The following is a 22,915-nucleotide window of genomic DNA, read 5'->3' as shown; positions in this document are numbered from 1 at the left end:
ATTTCAGGCTCTGTCCTTAAGGGGTTAAAGCGGCTGTTGCCCGTAGCAACCAATATTGCAAGCTATTATCTGATTGGTTGCCATGCACTGTCGTCGTGCATTCGCTGTGCAACACAATTATATGTCACGCTGTCTATTTCTAACGCTTAATGGAGGCCACTATGTCTCGTATCCGCCAAGACCATAATAGTCTCCCAGAACACGGTGCAACTACGATTTGCGTGATTGGCCGAAACGCCTCACGTGCCCTCTATTTGTCACGTGATTGTGACGTCTTATCTACCAGCCCCAGCTACAATCTAACTAGGTGCTGATGATTGGCTGTAAACTGAAAGTAAACGACAGATGAGGCCGAAAATGAGATAACCCAAGGAAAAGACTCATCCATAGCTTCAGCTGCAAAACTCAGTTCATGTTTCCTAGGATGATATATGTTTGTCCGTGCAGTGTAGCTAATCTCTCCACGGCTGTGCACGGAGGAGGAAGAGGCTATAAGCAGCTCCTGAAGGTAAACGCACTGATGTGAACTAGAGGCGAGGAGCCGGGCTCACGTACAGCGGTGTGCGTGCCTGTATACTGCTGAACTGTGACATGCAGGCGGACTTTAAAGGGATTGTCCATTTTTTTTTAACCAAGTATAGCTCATCCAACAGCAATACAGACACCGAAGTGTATAATCAGCTTTAAGGGCTTCTCCATGTTATACACTCATGTGTGTGCAGATGCTTTGTTATGGTCTGAAAATTATCCAAGTTTAACCCCTTCAGGATGAAGCATTTTTTCCAGTGACAGGTGACACCAGCATATAGATAACACAGACAGGAGGACAGTGACAGGTGACACCAGTATATAGATAACACAGGAGTATAGTGACAGGTGACACCAGTATATAGATAACACAGGAGTACAGTAACAGGTGACACCAGTATATAGATAACACAGGAGTATAGTGACAGGTGACACCAGTATATAGATAACACAGACAGGAGTATAGTGACAGGTGACACCAGTATATAGATAACACAGGAGTATAGTGACAGGTGACACCAGTATATAGATAACACAGACAGGAGTATAGTGACAGGTGACACCAGTATATAGATAACACAGGAGTATAGTGACAGGTGACACCAGTATATAGATAACACAGACAGGAGTATAGTGACAGGTGACACCAGTATATAGATAACACAGGAGTATAGTGACAGGTGACACCAGTATATAGATAACACAGACAGGAGTATAGTGACAGGTGACACCAGTATATAGATAACACAGGAGTACAGTGAGAGGTGACACCAGTATATAGATAACACAAACAGGAGTACAGTGACAGGTGACACCAGTATATAGATAACACAGGAGTATAGTGACAGGTGACACCAGTATATAGATAACACAGGAGTACAGTAACAGGTGACACCAGTATATAGATAACACAGACAGGAGTATAGTGACAGGTGACACCAGTATATAGATAACACAGGAGTATAGTGACAGGTGACACCAGTATATAGATAACACAGACAGGAGTATAGTGACAGGTGACACCAGTATATAGATAACACAGGAGTATAGTGACAGGTGACACCAGTATATAGATAACACAGACAAGAGTATAGTGACAGGTGACACCAGTATATAGATAACACAGGAGTATAGTGACAGGTGACACCAGTATATAGATAACACAGACAGGAGTATAGTGACAGGTGACACCAGTATATAGATAACACAGGAGTACAGTGAGAGGTGACACCAGTATATAGATAACACAGACAGGAGTACAGTGACAGGTGACACCAGTATATAGATAACACAGACAGGAGTACAGTGACAGGTGACACCAGTATATAGATAACACAGACAGGAGTACAGTGACAGGTGACACCAGTATATAGATAACACAGACAGGAGTACAGTGACAGGTGACACCAGTATATAGATAACACAGACAGGAGTACAGTGACAGGTGACACCAGTATATAGATAACACAGGAGTACAGTGACAGGTGACACCAGTATATAGATAACACAGGAGTACAGTGACAGGTGACACCAGTATATAGATAACACAGGAGTACAGTGACAGGTAACACCAGTATATAGATAACACAGGAGTACAGTGACAGGTGACACCAGTATATAGATAACACAGGAGTACAGTGACAGGTGACACCAGTATATAGATAACACAGGAGTACAGTGACAGGTGACACCAATACATAGATAACACAGGAGTACAGTGAGAGGTGACACCAGTATATAGATAACACAGGAGTACAGTGACAGGTGACACCAGTATATAGATAACACAGGAGTACAGTGACAGGTGACACCAGTATATAGATAACACAGACAGGAGTACAGTGACAGGTGACACCAGTATATAGATAACACAGGAGTACAGTGACAGGTGACACCGGTATATAGATAACACAGACAGGAGTATAGTGACAGGTGACACCACTATATAGATAACACAGGAGTACAGTGACAGGTGACACCAGTATATATATATTACACAGACAGGAGTACAGTGACAGGTGACACAAGTATATAGATAACACAGACAGGAGTACAGTGACAGGTGTATATAGATAACACAGGAGTACAGTGACAGGTGACACCAGTATATAGATAACACAGGAGTACAGTGACAGGTGACACCAGTATATAGATAACACAGGAGTACAGTGACAGGTGACACCAGTATATAGATAACACAGGAGTACAGTGACAGGTGACACCAGTATATAGATAACACAGGAGTACAGTGACAGGTGACACCAGTATATAGATAAAACAGGAGTACAGTGACAGATGACACCAGTATATAGATAACACAGACAGGAGTACAGTGAGAGGTGACACCAGTATATAGATAACACAGACATGAACACAGTGACAGGTGACACCAGTATATAGATAACACAGACAGGAGTACAGTGACAGGTGACACCAGTATATAGATAACACAGACAGGAGCACAGTGACAGGTGATTCCAGTATATAGATAACACAGACAGGAGTACAGTGACAGGTGACACCAGTATATAGATAACACAGACAGGAGCACAGGGACAGGTGATTCCAGTATATAGATAACAGACAGGAGTATAGTGACAGGTGACACCAGTATATAGATAACACAGACAGGAGCACAGTGACAGGTGATTCCAGTATATAGATAACACAGACAGGAGTACAGTGACAGGTGACACCAGTATATAGATAACACAGACAGGAGCACAGGGACAGGTGATTCCAGTATATAGATAACAGACAGGAGTATAGTGACAGGTGACACCAGTATATAGATAACACAGACAGGAGCACAGTGACAGGTGACACCAGTATATAGATAACACAGACAGGAGGGCAGTGACAGGTGATACCAGTATATAGATAACACCGACAAGAGTACAGTGACAGGTGACACCAGTATATAAATAACAGACAGGAGTACAGTGACAGGTGACACCAGTATATAGATAACACAGGAGTACAGTGAGAGGTGACACCAGTGTATAGATAACACAGACAGGAGTACAGTGACACCAGTATATACAGTGAGTCCAAGAAGTATTTGATCCCTTGCTGATTTTCTTTGTTTGCCCACTAATAAAGACACTATCCTTCAGCACTTTTAATGGTAGATATATTCTAACATGGAGAGACAGAATATCAAGAAAAAAATCCAGAATATAATTTTAAAGAATATATTTTAATTAATTTGTATTTTAATGAGGAAAATAAGTATTTAATCCCTCTTAGGCTAGGTTCACACTGCGTTTTCAGCATCCGTTTAACGGATCCGTTTTTTTTAACGTCCAGAAAAATAGGGTCAGCAACGTTTTTTTGTCCGTTTTGGTCCGTCAAAAAAAACGGATCCGGTTTTTTTTATAATGGAAGTCAATGGAAAAACGGATGCACACAAATGAATCCGTTTTTTGCAATCCGTTTTTTATGCGTTTTTTTCAAAAAACGGATGCGTTAAACGGATGCTGACAACGCAGTGTGAACCTAGCCTTACCAAACACACTCTATACTTAGTGGCAAAGCCTTTGTTTGCAAGCACAGCAGTGAGACGTTTGTTGTAGTTAACCCCAAGTTTAGCGCACACACCAGGGGGAATTTTGGCCCACTCTTCTTTGCAGATTCTCTCTAAATCATGAAGGTTGGTGGGCTGTCGCTTGGCAACTCTGACCTTCAGCTCCCTCCATAGATTTTCTATCGGATTGAGGTCTGGCGACTGGTTGGGCCACTCCATGACCTTAATGTGATTTTTCTTGAGCCAATCCTTTGTTGCCTTTGCTGTATGTTTAGGGTCGTTATCATGTTGGAAGACCCAACCACGGCCCATTTTCAGAACCCTGGCAGAGGGGAGGAGGTTGTCCCTCTGGATTGTGCGGTACATGGCTCCATCCATCTTCCCAGTGATGCGGTGAAGTAGCCCTGTACCCTTGGCAGAGAAACACCCCCAAAACATTATGCTTCCACCTCCATGCTTGACGGTGGGCACAGTGTTCTGGGGGTCATAGGCAGCATTTTTCTTCCTCCACACATGGCGGGTGGAGTTGAGGCCAAAAAGTTCAATTTTGGTCTCATCTGACCACAAAACCTTCTCCCAATAACTTGGTTCATCTTTCAAATGATCATTGGCATACACCTTACTAATCTTTTTGTAGCCCATTCCAGCTTTGTGAAGGTCAACAATTCTGACTCTGAGGTCCTGTGACAGCTCTTTAGTTTTACCCATGTTGGAGACTTGAAATCTGTGTGATCTGTCTGATTCTGTGGACAGTTGTTTTTCACACAAGTGATTAGTGAGACCAGGTGGCCTCAGGTCAGGTAACAAGTTGATTGGGAGTGTCTAACTGGTCTGTAAAAGCCAGAACTGCTAATGAATACTAAGGGATCAAATACTTATTTCACTCCATGAAATACAAATCAATTAATATATATTCCTTAGATTGATTTTCTGGATTTTCTTTTTAATATTCTGTCTCTCCATGTAAGAATACATCTACCATTAAAAGTATAGAATGATCATGTCTTTATTAGTGGGCAAACAAAGAAAATCAGCAAGGGATCAAATACTTCTTGGACTCACTGTAGATAACACAGGAGTACAGTCACAGGTGACACCAGTATATAGATAACAGACAGGAGTACAGGGACAGGTGACACCAGTATATAGATAACAGACAGGAGTACAGTGACAGGTGTCACCAGTATATAAATAACACAGACGGGAGTACAGTGACAGGTGTCACCAGTATATAGATAACACAGACGGGAGTATAGTGACAGGTGTCACCAGTATATAGATAACACAGACGGGAGTATAGTGACAGGTGACACCAGTATATAGATAACACAGACAGGAGCACAGTGACAGGTGATTCCAGTATATAGATAACACAGACAGGAGTACAGTGACAGGTGATACCAGTATATAGATAACACAGACAGGAGTACAGGGACAGGTGACACCAGTATATAGATAACAGACAGGAGTATAGTGACAGGTGACACCAGCATATAAATAACACAGACAAAATTACAGGGACAGGTGACACCAGTATATAGATAACACAGACAGGATTACAGGGACAGGTGACACCAGTATATAGATAACAGACAGGAGTACAGTGACAGGTGTCACCAGTATATAAATAACACAGACGGGAGTACAGTGACAGGTGTCACCAGTATATAGATAACACAGACAGGAGCACAGTGACAGGTGATTCCAGTATATAGATAACACAGACAGGAGTACAGTGACAGGTGATACCAGTATATAGATAACACAGACAGGAGTATAGGGACAGGTGACACCAGTATATAGATAACAGACAGGAGTATAGTGACAGGTGACACCAGCATATAAATAACACAGACAGGATTACAGGGACAGGTGACACCAGTATATAGATAACACAGACAGGATTACAGGGACAGGTGACACCAGTATATAGATAACAGACAGGAGTACAGGGACAGGTGACACCATCAGTGTATTGATAAGATGGGATCAGGCTGCTCCCAATAGACATTGGTCACCACTGATGTTTTAGAGTTTGGTTGTAATTAATAAAAAAAAAAATTAAAAAAATTTCTATGTATATGTGTGTATATATATATATTTAAAAGATATAAAAAAAATCGAGGTGATAAATTCACTTTGAGGGTGTGTTCACACATGACGTGTCCGCTGCAGATCCCTTCACTGTCACCTTCAATGCGATTGTCATCTCGCTGCAGGTCTGTAAAAGGCAGCCCCCTTGATGGGAACCAGTCTGTCCAGTTGGGCTGATTCGGTTCCCTGCATCACTGTATAAAGCGGCTGTGCAGCCACGACACGTACCAACCACGGCTGCAGCAGCAGCTTTATATGGGAGAAAATAAAGTTATCCCTGGGCGCACGCAGGCAGAGGCGGGTTGGTAGTAATCTGGGTGGCTCCTAGTAACTGGCCTCTCTGCCTGTCATTCATCCCCGCCGAGTGCGCAGACAGCCAGAGAGCGGTGACTACACACAGAAGGGGATTTGACTACCTGCCTGCCTCTGCCTGCTGCGCGCCTGGGAAATGACACTTTATCTTCTCCCATATAAAGCTGCTGCTGCAGCCATGGCAAGTACATGCCAGGAGCTGCACAACAGCTTTATACAGTGATGCAGGGAACCAAATGCAGGGTTCCTTTTAACCCCTCTCAGCCCTGCCGCAGCCACTGATTGGCTGAGTGGACGTCCAGACGCCGGGAGCCCCCAAAGCAAGACTGAGAGCAGACCCGGTAATGGATGTATTAGGCCACAGGGGGTTAAGGGGGCTACCCTTTTACATACTCGCAGCAGAATGACAATTCTGCTGTGAATATGTAATTGTATTTAATTGGATTTCGCTGCATTGTGTCTTGTATCGTGAAAATCACGATTGTCACTTGTATCGTGAAATCCTCTGCGGATACGTTATGTGTAAACCTTCCCTAAAGGGTTTGTCCAGGCTTAGAAAAACATGGCCGCTTTCTTCAGACTGTATGTGGTATTGCGGCTTCATTCCATTAAAGTGAATATAGCCAAGTTGTAATACCACATACAACCTGAGGACAGAGGTGGGGCTGTTTTGCAAAGAGTAACTATGGAGGAGATCACGCAGTCTTACAACAGGAATGTCTTTTGCCATGGCCATTGTTGACCACATAGTGGCGTGGTTTTTACCACATTGTGGTAGCAAGGTCTACCTTGTAGCTACTGGATCCAGTCTAGCGGAGAGATCTGGGGCCATAGCAGGCTGAGGGAGCCCGCTCTGGTACAAGTATATAATGGGGGCGGGGTGGATTTATTCAGTGATCATCCAGTAATAACTATGGTTTTTGTTTACAAATGGCCGTCATGTGTTCCCTGCACAAATGCAAATATTATAAAGTTGCAGAGCTTCCCATTATATGATTGGTACACCACCAGCGATCAGGAAACCTGCAGAACGCTATGGATTTCCCTACAGCGGCCACTACTGGTGGAATAGAGTATTAGATGGTGACCAGCTATAGCAATGACCAGTTATAAATTACATGAGCTCTCCGGGTCCTGTAACACTACAAAATGGGAGCTACTCTGGCAGCTCCTCTGTTCCAGCTCATAGAAGGGGACGGGGGTCCCTTTAGGGTACCTGTTTAGGGTACAGACCCATGTTGCAATTGGCGGCCTATTGAAAATGCCAGTAATAACACGGTTACCTTTTATACCATGACGTACAGTGGCGCTCTTTTCCTTTGTGCTTTGGAGGTGCCCAGCTGTTGTTACGGCTTGCATTTGGAGACGTGTTTCCTGTAATACAGTAGAGGTCGGTAATCTTTCCTGCAATCATCATCATCTGGGTATTATACCTGCTGCTATATTAATTCCTTCTGGAGGGAAATGTTATACTAAAAATACTCTATATACCCAGAAAAGTTTGATGTGACTAGAGATGAGCGTAACTGGAGCATACTCGAGTCCACTCGCTGTGTGTTACCAGTGGCTGAAGAAGTTGGATGTAGCCCTAGAGAGTCCTGGAAAACTTGGATATAGCCTATGGCCAGCTGTTAGTCAGTTTCTGCCTATAGAGGACTGATCTGCATATAATTCAAATATCGGATATAATTGAAATTCCCAGCCTGTGTTGGAGCTGTGGTCTAGGGGTAAATCATCTGTCTAGAAACCTGCAACAGTTTGTTTTCTTTGGTTCGACTCCTCTGATGGAGTCATTGGCCCTGTTCTTACTAAGCAAGAACGGTTGAATTCCGCTGCGGAATCCCGCCGTGCTCAGTGTCCTGCTTTGAGTGAAGGAGAGGGCATGCGCTCCTCTGCTGTCCTCGCTCTCCGCTCTCTCTGTCATTTCCTAGAGCAGAGAGCGGCGGCAGCAGACGCGCGCACGCCCTCTCCTTCACTCACAGTGAGACACTGACCACGGCAGGATTCTGACGTTCTTGCTCAGTGTGAACGGGGCCATTGTGTTAAAAGAAAATCTAAACTAATTTAAATCTGATTAGGAATTCTTTGCACTTTTAAAAATGATATAATAATAGGAAAAAAAAAATAAAATAAATAACTATATTTCATTTTCATTAGGGGAATCGAACCAAAAAAAATAAACTGTTGCTGGTTTCTAGTCAGGTGATTTACCCCTAGACCACAGCTTATATTCCAGCTGGGAGGTTCAACTATATCTGATTGCAGATCAGTCCTCTGTAGTTGTTGTTATTATTATTATTTACTTATAAAGCACCCTTAATTCCAGAGTGCTATGTAAGTGATAGGGGTAACAGACCTGAACAATACAAGATCAAAACACATTACATGAAAGCAAATGTCAGACTGGTACAAGGGGGAAGTGGACCCTGCCCGCGACGGCTTACAATCTATATCTGTTGGCAGATACTGACTAACAGCTGAGTGAGCAGGAGGCCAAGCATCATTGATTATTCATGAAAAAGAGAAAGGAGGGGTAAGCCACAAACGCTGAGGCATAACTCCTCATTGACTCTTCATTACAGTAGGAGACCCAATATTGTGCATAATTAACTTCGCAGACAAATTGCCAAAAGGCAACATGCTCACAAGGAGACTGCCAGCTACAGCACACTGCCAGCACCTCAGGTAGGGCCTGGGTGCTGACAGATTCACTTTAAATGGCAGGCTGATGATGTCTTCTGAAGGCACTGTAAATTTCGCTGATCAGCGCTCTTCTGCCTCCTTGCGTGACTCCATAAGGGGCTGTGTTAAAGGTTGTACTGTAGTGTAGATAGGAAGGAGAGCACACACCAGGCAGTGTAGATAGGGAGGAGAGCACACACCAGGCAGTCTGCAGGAGGCATGGATTACTGTGTATCAGAGTAAAGGGAGAAGAGCACCTACAGGATCTTGACTCTGCAGGGGTATAGAAAGGAAAATCAAACACACTCCTGAGTATTAGCGTCTGTCAGCTCAAGGAATAAATAGAGCAAATGAGGACAGCATCCAGCTGGACATACGCACTTCACATCCATCATGTATCAGAAGAACGAGAGAAAAACCTGAAACTAGAAGCAGATCAGGGACTCTAAACATGAATAAAGGATAGGAGAATGGAGTTTGAAACTTTTTAAACTCTGTTAAAGTTGCCTATAGTTTTAGGCAAGAACGGTGTAATGCCTTATTTTTCCTGTAGAGGCACTGCAGTAGAATTGAGCACCTTCAGACAGATTCTATCACAGATTATCTATGATCACACAGGGTCCCGGCAGCTGATCATTCTATGATCAGACAATCTTGTGAGGACCCTTCACTGCAAAATGATTATGTTGACAGAGCATACAAAGTGCATTATGTAAAAAAAAAAAAAAAAAATTCTATTATGTTTTTTGCGTCTACTGTTATTTCTCTGTTTATAGTGTGCAAAAAAGTTTAAATAAAGGTTTGTTTAAAAAAAATAAAAAACCTGATTGACGCATAGGACCTTGGTTTGTTGTCGCTTTATTGGACCTGTTCTTTTTCAGTCAGTGATGGCCTCCTTTGGATGGAAGAGGAAGATTGGTGAGAGAGTATCGAAAGTAACTTCTCAGAACTTTGAGAAGGAGTCTGCCGATGAGGTCACCAGCAAAGAGAGTGAGGATGTAGACTGGATCCATTCCATCAAGCGCAAGAAAGGCCTTCTCCTGGAGGATAACCTCTCCAAGAGTAAGCAGCTGAAGGAAGAAGGAGCATTACTGGCCCTCAATGGCAGGTAAGGACAATGGCCGTCTATCCCTTGTCATACAACATCACACCTGTGAACTAGATGCCTGGTGGGGTGGAGCTTATTAAAAGGGTGTGTCCCAGAGCGGTGGGGAAGGGCTCCTGCTTCAGCTAGATGCCTCAGGTTGGGTTCACATTGAGGAACTCTCATGGATTTTCCGACAGATTCCGCGGCAAAATGCGCACGGAATCCGTCCGTAAAGAAAGCACAATGTGAGTGTACATTGGCTTTAATAGGCTTTTCGCTTATTTGTTCACACAGCAGAATTTCCGCGCTGAAATTTCCACTGTAGGTCCGCTTTCCGACGGAATAATTGACTTGTCAATTCTTTGGGCAGATTCCGCTAGAGGAATCCTATAAAAGTCAATGGGTCTTGAATTCTGCTTGAATTCCGCTCACATTCCGCTCCTATTCTACCAGAGCTGAATAGGCAAGGAGTTTTGAGCAGAAAAATTTCCTCTACAATTCCTCAAGAATTACTCAGTGTGAACCCAGCCTTACAGTAAGTCAGAGAATAGTTAGGAGGTGGAGGAGGGGTGAATATATGAATGTCCTCCCAAGAGGCCTAGTAGAATTCTCAGCATTGAATTTCCTATACTTTTTGATTGTCAGGACAGAAGATTTAGAGATATGTGGATGTAAATGTCTCAGGAGTATGGAGATATGTGACTTAAGAGTCATCATGGAGGTCAGGAGATTACCTGACGCTTATTCCATTAAAGTACACTATAAAAGTGAAGGCTTAGTGTCCCTTTAAGTGGCTTTGCTGTGTAATGATTTTTGAGTATTGGATGATTTGCACTGTACCCATTTAACCACATGGGGGCAGTAGAAGCCTTCAGAACAAGATATTTGGCTGTTGGATGGAAGCTGCTCTGGTTTTCCGTAGGATTATTTACTATTGAGTTTGTCTTCGTCTCCTTCACTGACTTTGTTCATAGTTGGACAGGACTGGACATAGCTTTATAGACATTATACGTCTCCTATTTTATGGATAAGCCATTAATAGTAAAAACTTCACTTCTTTTTAGCCTGTTAAAGCTTTAACTTTATCTTGGAATTGTGAGTGACAACTGATCACATCCCTGCTGCTCCCTCAGAGGTAGTCACCCAGCTTCCCCCTCTGCCTGGTTGATATCACTGTGCTCACATACACTGAACTGCAGTTTGTTTGTTTTTTTGCTGTTTTTGTGTATTGAACAGTTTTTTATGACCTCTTCACCCCAAACTGATGAGTCTTAATGCCTAGTTAAGAAGCGGTATGCCTTGGGGCATCCCACTGGGGGCCAAAGGTTTTAGATAAGCCGGATGACGTAAAATGTACCTTATTTTACGGCTTTGTGTTTTGGCACCACATTTTGGCCTTCTTCAGGCCATAAGAATAGGTGCCCACAAACACAGCCCCATATACACAAATAAGAGGAGGTAAAACGGGTGACATGGTGTCGGAGGTAAAAGTCATAGAGGTCCCTCAAGGCTATAACAGAGTACTCAGGGATTTAGGATTTAGTACATGTAATAGAAGATACATTAAAAATCGGATTTTTATTATATAGTTTTTAAAATTTTTAATGGTAATTTTTTTTGTTTTTATTTGCAATTCATTTATATTGACATTAATGAAAATAATACAGTACGGTAGCAGAAAGCAATGACAGCATGTCAAAATAAGAGGTGATATTATTTGTAAAATAAAGGAACATGAAACTGTAAGTGATAACAAGGAAACAAAGGGTATTACTGGAAATAAATGCACAACAGGCCTATTTTAGTTTTTGTTTGTGACTAGTGCAGTTCTCACACTTGCCACTAGAGGGCACAATAGGATGACACTTCCTGTTTTCAGCAGCTTTATTGTATAGACTGAGACATGAGCAGAGTCATCTCAGTATTATTATTAGGCAGTGAAGGTACTGACTGCTGCTTTGTAATACCTAACAAAGGATGGATAGTAACACTATACACACAAATAAAGCTCTGTATACAGCTGTCCTATCTCTCCTGATCCCTGAGGACACTATAGTCTATCACTTCCTCGAAGACTGTATTAGGGTGGGTTCACATTGAGGAATTCTCGCGGATAAACTCTGCGGAATTCCGCCGGCTGTACGCGCTCACGGACGTGCGCCTTTCCGCCGGCTCCGTAGACACCATTTTATGGGTCGGCTGATTCTGCATTCCGCTGAAAGAACTGACATGTCAATTCTTTTGGCAGAATGCGGAATCAGCCGGACCATAGAATGGTGTCTATGGAGCTAGTGGGAAGGCGCACGTCCGTGAGCGCGTACAGCCGGCGGAATTCCGCTAAGTTTATCCGCGAGAATTCCTCAATGAGAACCCACCCTTAGTCTATAGATGGATTTCTGTCCATTAACTTCCTATTATTGCAATTGCATAAACAACCCCCCACCCCAACTACTTGCCTATACAGATAATACAGGAAGGAAATGTGTGTCTCCAATATGGCAGCCCCATACAGATAATACAGGAAGGCAGTGTGTGTCTCCAATATGGCCGCCTGTATACAGACAATACAGGAAGGCAGTGTGTGTCTCCAATATGGCTGCCCGTATACAGACAATACAGGAAGGAAGTGTGTGTCTCCAATATGGCCGCCCGTATACAGACAATACAGGAAGGAAGTGTGTACTCCCAATATGGCTGCCCGTATACAGACAATACAGGAAGGAAGTGTGTGTCTCCAATATGGCCGCCCTATATAGATAATACAGGAAGGCAGTGTTTTCTCCAATATGGCCACTAACATAGAGATAATACAGGAAGGAAGTGTGTGTCTCCAATATGGCCACCCCTATATAGATAATACAGAAAGACAGTGTTTTCTCTGATATGGCCGCCGCTATACAGACAATACAGGAAGGAAGTGTGTGTCTGCAATATGGCTGCCCCTATACAGACAATACAGGAAGAAAGTGTGTCTCTCCAATATGGCCACCACTATACAGACAATACAGGAAGGAAGTGTGTGCACAATATAGCTGCCTCTATACAGACAATACAGGAAGAAAGTGTGTGTCTCCAATATAGCTGCCCTTAAAATAGTTAAAGGGATTATGAAACAGTCAAAAAATTTGGTGATTTTCTTCCATAAACAGTGCTGCCCCTGTCCTCAGGTTGTGTGTGGTATTACAGCTGGGATTCATTCACTTTAGTTGAATTGAGCTGCAATATGACACACAAACTGAAGACAATGGCTGTTTTTGAAAGAAAGCAGCTATGGTAGGTTGTCATCCAGCATTTCTGTGATAAACTACAAACCTGTGCTGTGCAAATCTGTGTGACACCCACAGTTAATGGCTGTAATGGCCGTTATATTGGTCGTCACCCAACCATTTTCCCATAAGTTAACTAACAATTTGATAGAGGAGGACGATGCAACACTTGGACTAAGGCTTATTTACACTCCCCCATAGTTCCAGTAATGCTCACCGTACTGGGGGGTCACATGATTTACAACCGCTGACATCATCAGAAATAAGAGGCATGACCAGAGATGAATGGTTTTGGCCCGGCCACGGTTACTTGTGCATGTGATACTATTGTATCTTATTGTGTGTAACAATAACAAAAAGGGAACACAAGGCCGTCCGTTTTGCAGGCCAGATCTGACTGCGGTTTCAGCTGGCAAAACTTTCTGTTTTTAATCTGGCATCTCGGATGAAAAAGAGTTTTTCCCCTCCCGAAGCAGATTTGCTTAGTCATTGTGTGAACCACAAAATCCTGAAGTTGTAAGCTACCAAATTCATTTTACTAGTTTTTTTTCCCCTTTAAAAAAAAAAAAAAAAGTTTAGAAAATAGCGCCATACACCCTGTGCCAATGGAGGGATTGGATCTCGTACTGTGAATGTTGTTGATTCCGTATTTGACGTAAAACTCGTAGATTCCCATTCATTGTTCCAGCCAATATCTGAACATTTTAACATGCAACTTTGCTGCAGGAATCTCCTAATTCAGTACAATGGGTGATCTGCTGCATTTTTGCTGTTTTATACAGTGGGGTCCCATTATTGTGACCAGCAACTTATATCCAGAGTAACCACCATGGGCAGCACAGACAGCAGCTAGACAGGCCAAGAGTAACTCATACAGGTGTCACAGGTATCTCAAGCCATGCTGGCTGCATCCCACAACTGCTGGAGGGTTCATAGAGCCAACACAACCATCCAGGTGGTGCCCCAGGTGACCATTCTCTTCCAACCTACGTCGGGCATTTCTAGCCGTGTCACATTGTCATAGTGGAGGATCCCATCTAGGGGAGACAGCAAGCTTGTATGGGTTACATGGTCTACAAGGATGGATTCATACACAGATTAGCTGAGGGTGCCTCCACTTTGATGAGTAGCTCAGAGAACGCCACAAGAACATCCCCCCTGACCATCACAGTGCCCCCACCAGCTTGTGTTTTTCCAGCAATGGCTGGAGGGTGTTTGTTCTCAGATTTTTCTCTCCTAACACACCAACGTCCATCTGATCGATGAAGCAAAAAACGTGATTCATCAGAGAAGACAACTCTTTACCAAACTGTAGAGAAGATGACCCTTTACCAACCAGCAGAGAAGAGAACCCTTTACCAACCAGGAGAGAAGAGAACCCTTTACCAACCAGCAGAGAAGACAACTCTTTACCAACCAGCAGAGAAGACAACTCTTTACCAACCAGCAGAGAAGACAACTCTTTACCAACCAGCAGAGAAGACAACCCTTTACCGATTAACTTAAAAGACGATACTTTATGGATCAGCAAAGAAGACAACCCTTATCTGGTTTAATAACCAGAGGATAGGCAGTAGCTCCTTGCCTGGCTAGTGCGTCTGCGGGCGTTTATATAGAACATCAGGTTTAGGAGGATATCCCATGAACCGGGGAATAACATTGCCTTTGTTTATGCAATTTTTTTTTTTTTAAATAGTTTCCTGACAAAATGGGAGAAGCTTTAAATGCTCTCAGATTTAAGTTCGAAAACCTCATACACCAGGGCTCCAGTTTGACCCTTGGGAGTCAAAACAATACACTATATGATAGTCTTGCCAAATGTTTTTTATAACAACATAGCGTGTATATTTTTGAGTTTTGCTGTTTTTGGATCCGGACCTGGGAGAGTGCGGTGAACAGCATTTTTATATCAGAGCGGATCACACAGTGACTTCCCCCCCCAAAAAAAAAATTCCCTGTTTTTCTTTCCTCTTTGTATAATCTTTCCATATTACATAAGTTACAAAATTGATATTAAAGTTTTTTTTTTTTTTGGCCCCGACAAAATCTTCACATGGAGCTCATCTGTATTCATCCCTGTTATAAAAGTATCTCACGAGCACTGCAAAACCATCGGAACACTTGAGTCGTCGGTGTAAGTGTTAGATCTTCAGCTCATAAATCGCTTCTTGTCATGTAAGAAGCGTTACGGGATGAATTTCATTATTTTCTGGCAAAAAGATTTTTGAGATGTTAAAATCCTGAACAAGCATTTGTGCTGCGGTTTCCAGTTCCGCCCTGTGTAAATGTTCCCCTGGCTCTGGTCACTGGTTTACAGCACTTCTGTCCAGTTTTTTCGCTTTACTAATTCCATTCTTATTACTTCTTTTTTTTTTTTTTTTAGCTATTTTTGCTTTTCTTTGAAAGGCCATATTAAAGTGGTAAATACTTTTTTGCCTCTTAATCCTTGGAGACTATGATGTGAAGCCACCAGAATGTGTGAAAGATCACATAAGAAGGCACATTGGGCAAAACTAGAAATTTTTTCCCAAAATTTGAGGTCTGATTCTTTAAAATAGGTTGTAAAATTTTGTACATATTCAAGACTTCCCCAAAAAGTTGTGTATGATTCTCTGAAGTCTTCTAGGGTATCCAATGTGCTGGGACCAGTAAAAGTCTTTTCATTTGCTCCTGAAATTTTCATCCATACAGGTTTGTCAGCTTTTATTCTATGAAGGGTCTCCAGCTGTTTAATCTTTGCAGGTTCTTGAGCTTTTCACCTGTGAAGGTTATTCAGCCACCAATGGCAGCCACTAGTTTGAGCGATCTGGCGAAACCCAATTCCAAAAAAGGTTCAGATTCACCAAAATCCAAATGTTTTGAAAAACTCTGAAAAAAGTTGTGTTAATTTAATTTACTTATCTCAAATTACAGGCAATTTTTATCACTCAAATCAAACCAAATTTTTTTTTTGCGTCTACAGCTTTAGTGCAGACCTATATGTCTCCAACATAACAGACCGTAAACAAAACCCTGTGCATTGTTATCCTTCAGTCTTATACTTCTTTTTTACTTGTTCCCTGCTTTCTGCCCACATACTGTCTGTCAGCTGGAAAGGAGTAGGACTGCAGGATCTGACTACACATGGGTTGTTTGTAGTCTGTTACCATGGAGACACAGTGTTAAAATGTTAAACATATCAATAATTTTGTTGACACACTACCAGCTCTACATGTGCAGTACTACTCCTGACCGTAAGGTGTCACTGCTGCTCCTCGGTGCAACTTTACCATCCATGCTAAAAAGACGAGTAACCAAGCTGTGTCTACATCATTTATATGCATGAAAGCTCACCAGAAATGATGAGTGTATAATATAGAGAATAATATTATACGTAGTGATGCATGGAGGAAATTGAAAGAACCTTTAACCCTGAATGTTCTCCTATGGGAGAGGGTAATAACTATTATGTCCCCTATTATATTTCCTATGCAGCGGGTCAGATTCCTGAAAAATCTCTCTAGTTTGTGCAGATTAGTAATTCAGCAATGTCGGGAAGCTGGTGTCGGAGCTGCGGCTGTCAGGGCAAGTTCTAGTTTTACAGCAGCTGGAGACCCTTGTATGGTGCTTGATTGAGCCCAGGGGTCAGTCTGCCACATAAGAGGACTGGTGAAGGGGGGTGTCTGTGACATACATCTCTGTATTACTGGCCCTGATGAAGGTTTGGGAGATGTGGTGAAGGACGTCTGTAGCTTCTCCATCTCATTTCATCTCTCTTCCTCTGTAATGGTTTTATCGTCTGTCTGGTTTCCTCTTAGACGTCTGAACACTTAAGATCTGAAGTGCTGCTGCTTATACGGCCAGATGTATAAGATTTCTATAATCATCCAAAAAATGTTACGGCTTCTTGTCACTTGGTTTTCCTTAAAAAGTCTTCTGTCAGGCTGTTAAAGCTCTGCTACTTTCTGCTGCAGGGAAAGCTGGGTGTTCTCTGCTATGGCAGCTAGTACAGAGCTTTCCTTCCAGAAAGTGGGAAAACCAGGAAGATGGAGTTTTTTTCCCCCCTCTTCAAAGGTTTGGTTCCTGAGCTTTATCATCTATGGAAGTTTCTAAGTTTTATTTTAATCTGTGGAGGTTCCTGATGATGTTGTTTTTTTTACCGGTAGACATTGTTGGCTTTTCACCTAAAGAGATTGCTCGGATTTTGAGGTTCCTGTGTTTTTCGGATTTTGAGGTTCCTGTGTTTTTCATCTGTGCAGGTTCCTGATCTCTTTTATCTGTAGAGGTTCTCGAGGTTTTCAACTTTGGGTGTTCTTAAAGGGATATTCCTCTGGGGGCTTACTCTGTTTCCAGTACCTATGTAGGAATGAATAGAGCCACGGTTCATGTGCCATACCCCCGGCTCTATTTCTAACGCAGAAACCAGGGGACTATACGGAGATTGCCAGGGGGGTTGGAGGTTGGACCCCCCCCATGATCCTTTACTTGTGTTTTATCCTGTGGATACAAGTACATTTTTTTGGAATAACCCTTTTGAGCTTTTCACAAGTGGAAGTTCTTGAGGTTTTCACCTTTTGGGGGGGGGGGGGGGGTTCTTGAGTCTATTTCACCTGTAGAGGTTTTTCAGGTTTTCACCTTCAGGGGTTCTTGAGTTTTTTGCCTTTTGAAGCTTCTTCAGGTTTTCATCTGTAGATGTTCCTGAGCTACTTATCTATAGACTTTTTTTCAGCTTTTTACCTGTTGTGGTCCCGGAGCTTTTTTTTCTTCTGTGCAGATTCTTGAGCTTTTTTCATCTGTGAAGGTTCTTCACTAGAGATGAGTGAACCGGCTTCGGGTTCGAGTCGATCCGAACCCGAACGTTCGGTATTTGATTAGCTGGGGCTGCTGAACTTGGATAAAGCTCTAAGGTCGTCTGGAAAACATGGATACAGCCAATGACTATATCCATGATTTCCACATAGCCTTAGGGCTTTATCCAAGTTCAGCAGCCACCGCTAATCAAATGCCGAAAGTTCGGGTTCGGATCAACTCGAGCATGCTCGAGGTTCGCTCATCTCTATTCTTCACGTTTTCATCTATAGACTTTCTGACTGCTTTTACCTGTGGTGATCCCTGACTGCTTTTACCTGTGGTGATCCCTGAGCTTTTCCATCTTGAAGGTTTGTGAGCTTTTTAATCTGTGCAGGTTCCTGAGCTTTTCCATCTGTGAAGGTTCTTCAGGTTTTCATCTATAGAATTTCTGAAGTTTTTTTTACCTGAGCTTTTTCCTCTTACTCACTGGTTACTCTCACTGATCCCTACAGGGGAAGTCCAACCTCATGTTCCCCCCCAAACAAAATCTTTTTATGTGTAAAATTATTAGAAATGATAAAGACCTTGGGGGAGATTTATTAAACATGGTGTAAAGTGAAACTGGCTCAGTTGCCCCTAGCAACCAATCAGATTCCACCTTTCATTTCTCTCAGACTCTTTAGAAAATGAAAGGTGGAATCTGATTGGTTACTAGGGGCAACTGAGCCAGTTTCACTTTACACCATGTTTTATAAATCTCCCCCCTTGTCTAATATCCTGACACGATTGTATTTCCTCTATAGGATTTGTACCTTGTAGAGGTTTTGGCATGTTCCTGTTCTGTTTCAGTGTCAGCACTTTCCATCTGTTGTGAGACTACAAATCCCAGCATGCCCTTAAGGCGTTGGCATGCTGAGAGTCCTAGTTCCATACCCTGCGGAGCACTGTGGCTTGGACCAAGTGTTGGGAAACATGTTTTTTCTGCATCGCTTTTAATTCCCTGGCGCACATGATGGAACACTCATGACCGGGGTCAGCAAAAAAACTCCCATCAACGATGACTTTATTTTCATGCAGTTGCTATGAATCTGCTCCATTTTAACCATTTTTTCCCTCTGAAGTCTTGGCCCGTGTCACCTGGTGCTGATTCATCAGCCAGATGTGGCGATGGTGTGGGCAGTGTAATTAGCTCTGCCAATGTGACGTGTGAAAATCTCATTTCTGTGCCCAGTGTGCACGCTCCCCTAAATGAGACTCTTCACAGTTTCTCCACACATCCTCCGTGTCACGTCTCCGGTTATTAATTGGGATGTGTGAGTGCCGCTCCCGAATATATTATATATCTCTTTTATTATCATAAAAAGTCCAACTGCAAAGTACAGCGTGAGATGAGAAGGTAGAGATGTAGCAGAGCTGAGTTGTATGGCTCCAGTCCTATCCTTTCCAGTTCACTAATCACTCCATATAACAGCTTAGGCTGGGTTTACACCTGCATTTGTCTCATTCATGATAGGATCCATCCAAATAAGCACAAACTGATTGCAGATTTATCATTGGTTTTTTTTCTAATTGCTGTTTAACCCTTTAACCCCTTAAGGACAGAGCCAATTTCGATTTTTGCGTTTTAGTTTTTTCCTCCTTGTGCTTAAAAGGCCATAGCACTTGCATTTTTCCACCTAGAAACCCACATGAGCCCTTATTTTTTGCGTCACTAATTGTACTTTGCAATGACAGGCTGAATTTTTGCATAAAGTACACTGCGAAACCAGAAAAAAATTCAAAGTGTGGCGAAATTGAAAAAAAAAAAAGCATTTTGTTTATTTGGGGGAAATGTGTTTTTACGCCATTCGCCCTGGGGTAAAACTGACTTGTTATATATGTTCCTCAAGTCGTTACGATTAAAACGATATGTAACATGTATAACTTATATTGTATCTGATGGCCTGTAAAAAATTTAAACCATTGTCAACAAATATACGTCACTTAAAATCGCTCCATTCCCAGGGTTATAATGCTTTTATCCTTTGGTCTATGGGGCTGTGTGAGGTGTAATTTTTTGCGCCATGATGTGTTCTTTCTATCGGTACCTTGATTGCGCATATGCGACTTTTTGATCGCTTTTTATTACAATTTTTTTGGATTTGATGCGACCAAAAATGCGCAATTTTGCACTTTGGGATTTTTTTGCGCTGACGCCGTTTACAGTGCGAGATCAGGAATGTGATTAATTAATAGTTCGGGCGATTACGCACGCGGCGATAGCAAACATGTTTGTTTATTTATTTACTTTTATTTATAACCTGGGAAAAGGGGGGTGATTCAGACTTTTATTAGGGGAGGGGGCTTTTTACTATTAACAACACTTTTTTTTTTTTACTTTAACACTTATACTAGAAGCCCCCCTGGGGTTAGGGTTATTCCCCCTAGGGGACTTCTAGTATAAGTGCTTTGATCTCTCATAGAGATCTCTGCAGCATAGATATGCTGCAGAGATCCATGAGATAGGCACTCGTTTACTTCCGGCTGCTGAACTTCCGGCCCCGCTCTGAACGTCCTTACCGGCATCAGGGCGTAAATTTACGCCCGATGTCGTTAAGGGGTTAAGGACGGGGCAAATTTTGGTTTTTGCTTTTTCGTTTTTTCCTCCTTGTGTTTAAAGGGCCATAGCACTTGCATTTTTCCACCTAGAAACCCACATGAGCCCTTATTTTTTGCGTCACTAATTGTACTTTGCAATGACAGGCTGAATTTTTGCATAAAGTACACTGCAAAACCAGAAAAAAATTCAAAATGTGGTGAAATTGAAAAAACAAACAAACTGCATTTATTTGGGGGGTATTTGTTTTTACGCCATTCGCCCTGGGGTAAAACTGACTTGTTATGTATGTTCCTCAAGTCGTTATGATTAAAACGATATATAACATGTATAACTTATATTGTATCTGATGGCCTGTAAAAAATTCAAACCATTGTTAACAAATATATGTTCCTTAAAATCGCTCCATTCCCAGGCTTATAGCGCTTTTATCCTTTGGTCTATGGGGCTGTAAGAGGTGTCATTTTTTGCGCCATGATGTTTACTTTCTATCGGTACCTTGATTGCGCATATACGACTTTCTGATCGCTTTTTATTAAATTTTTTGTGGATTTGATGCGACCAAAAATGCGCAATTTTGCACTTTGGGATTTTTTGCGCTTACGCCGTTTACCGTGCGAGATCAGGAATGTGATTAATTAATAGTTTGGGCGATTACGCACGCGGCGATAGCAAACATGTTTATTTATTTATTTACTTTTATTTAAAACATGGGAAAAGGGGGGTGATTCAAACTTTTATTAGGGTAGGGGGCTTTTTAATAATAACAATATTTTTTTTTACACATATACTAGAAGCCCCCCTGGGGTTAGTGTTATTCCCCCTGGGGTTAAGGTTATTCCCCCTAGGGGACTTCTAGTATATACACTTTGATCTCTCATTGAGATCTTTGCTGTATACTTATACAACAAAGATCAATGAGATCGGCACTTGTTTGCTGTCGGCTGCTGCAGCCGAAAACAAACGAGTGCCGAGCCGGGGTCGGCGCCATCTTGGAGCGGACCCCGGCCGGCTGCAGACACGGGGATCGCTCCTCCGGGACAACGTCCCGAAGGAGCGATCTCCCCCACTAGACACCAGGGAACGGCTGCCTCTAGTAATCGGAGGCAGCTGTCAACTTTGACAGCTGCCTCCTATTACTTGATTAGCGGGCACGGCGATCAGACCGTGCCCGCTAATAGCCGCGGTCCCGGGCTACACGCGGCACCCGGGATCGCGGCGGTTCAGAGCGGGGTCGCCGCGCGGCCCCGCTCTGAACACCTCCTGGGGACATATGACGTACAGGTACATCATATGTCCTTAAGAGGTTATAGTGTCACTATTGTTAACATTTTTTATGCAGAAATCAATAGTACAGGCGATTTTCAGAAACTTTGTAATTGGGTTTATTAGCCGAAAAAACTTGGATAAAGCTGTAGCCATGTTTTTCAGGCAGTCCTCTTCGGGCTGTGTTCACCTTCTTCAGGCAGCAGGATTCAAATGATGGTCATTCAGGTTCGTGCAAACATCTCTATTTGAGATTTCTAATTAAAGGGGTTATCCTAAGATGGGGATAACTAGCTGATCGGCTATGGTCCAACTTATGGGATCTCCACTGATCATGAGAATGGAGATCAGTTGTCCTCGAAATGAATAGGATGGCAACGTGCATGCGCCATTTTTTGTCTCCAGGACTTCTGAGGATAGCCAGGTGCTGCTTCATTTACTTAGGCGACAAGGTACCTTTGTTCTCATTATTTTATCCCATATTCACAGAATAGCAAAGTCTCTTGTGGTCAGCTCACCAGTCTGTTCTCACAGTCTGGTGCTCGGAAAGACCCGGAACATGGCCAGTATACAAAAATCTGTTCTGATTGTTGGATTTCTTCTTGGATTTTCATTTCTACAGGATAGGTGATTACTAGAAGATTGCTGGGACCACTACCAATCTGCTAGTTATTACCCATATGGGCAGCTTTACATACTTACTTCTCTATGCCGCACCCATTTTATCACTCATTTTATGGTGCCATACCTTAGATTGTAGGCTTTGCAGGGTAGCTGGACCATATGTA

The 22,915-nt window shown here is 42.6% G+C and overlaps 1 protein-coding gene across 1 annotated transcript in view; it reads left to right on the top strand.

Annotated features, from left to right (window-relative positions):
- Positions 1 to 361: 361 nt before the first annotated feature.
- Positions 362 to 22,915, top strand: part of TTC33 (tetratricopeptide repeat domain 33) — a 147,597-nt gene continuing 125,043 nt past the window's right edge. Inside the window, exons 1-2 of the mRNA XM_069964767.1 lie at positions 362 to 508; positions 10,024 to 10,250. Of these exons, the coding sequence (XP_069820868.1) occupies positions 413 to 508; positions 10,024 to 10,250 (323 nt within the window). The 5' untranslated portion in view covers positions 362 to 412. The remainder of the gene's footprint in view (positions 509 to 10,023; positions 10,251 to 22,915) is intronic.

Source organism: Dendropsophus ebraccatus, chromosome 3, assembly GCF_027789765.1.
Source record: "Dendropsophus ebraccatus isolate aDenEbr1 chromosome 3, aDenEbr1.pat, whole genome shotgun sequence".
Taxonomy (NCBI): domain Eukaryota; kingdom Metazoa; phylum Chordata; class Amphibia; order Anura; family Hylidae; genus Dendropsophus; species Dendropsophus ebraccatus.
The sequence above is the reverse complement of the archived record's forward strand: the minus strand, read 5'-3'. Positions and strand labels throughout refer to the sequence as shown.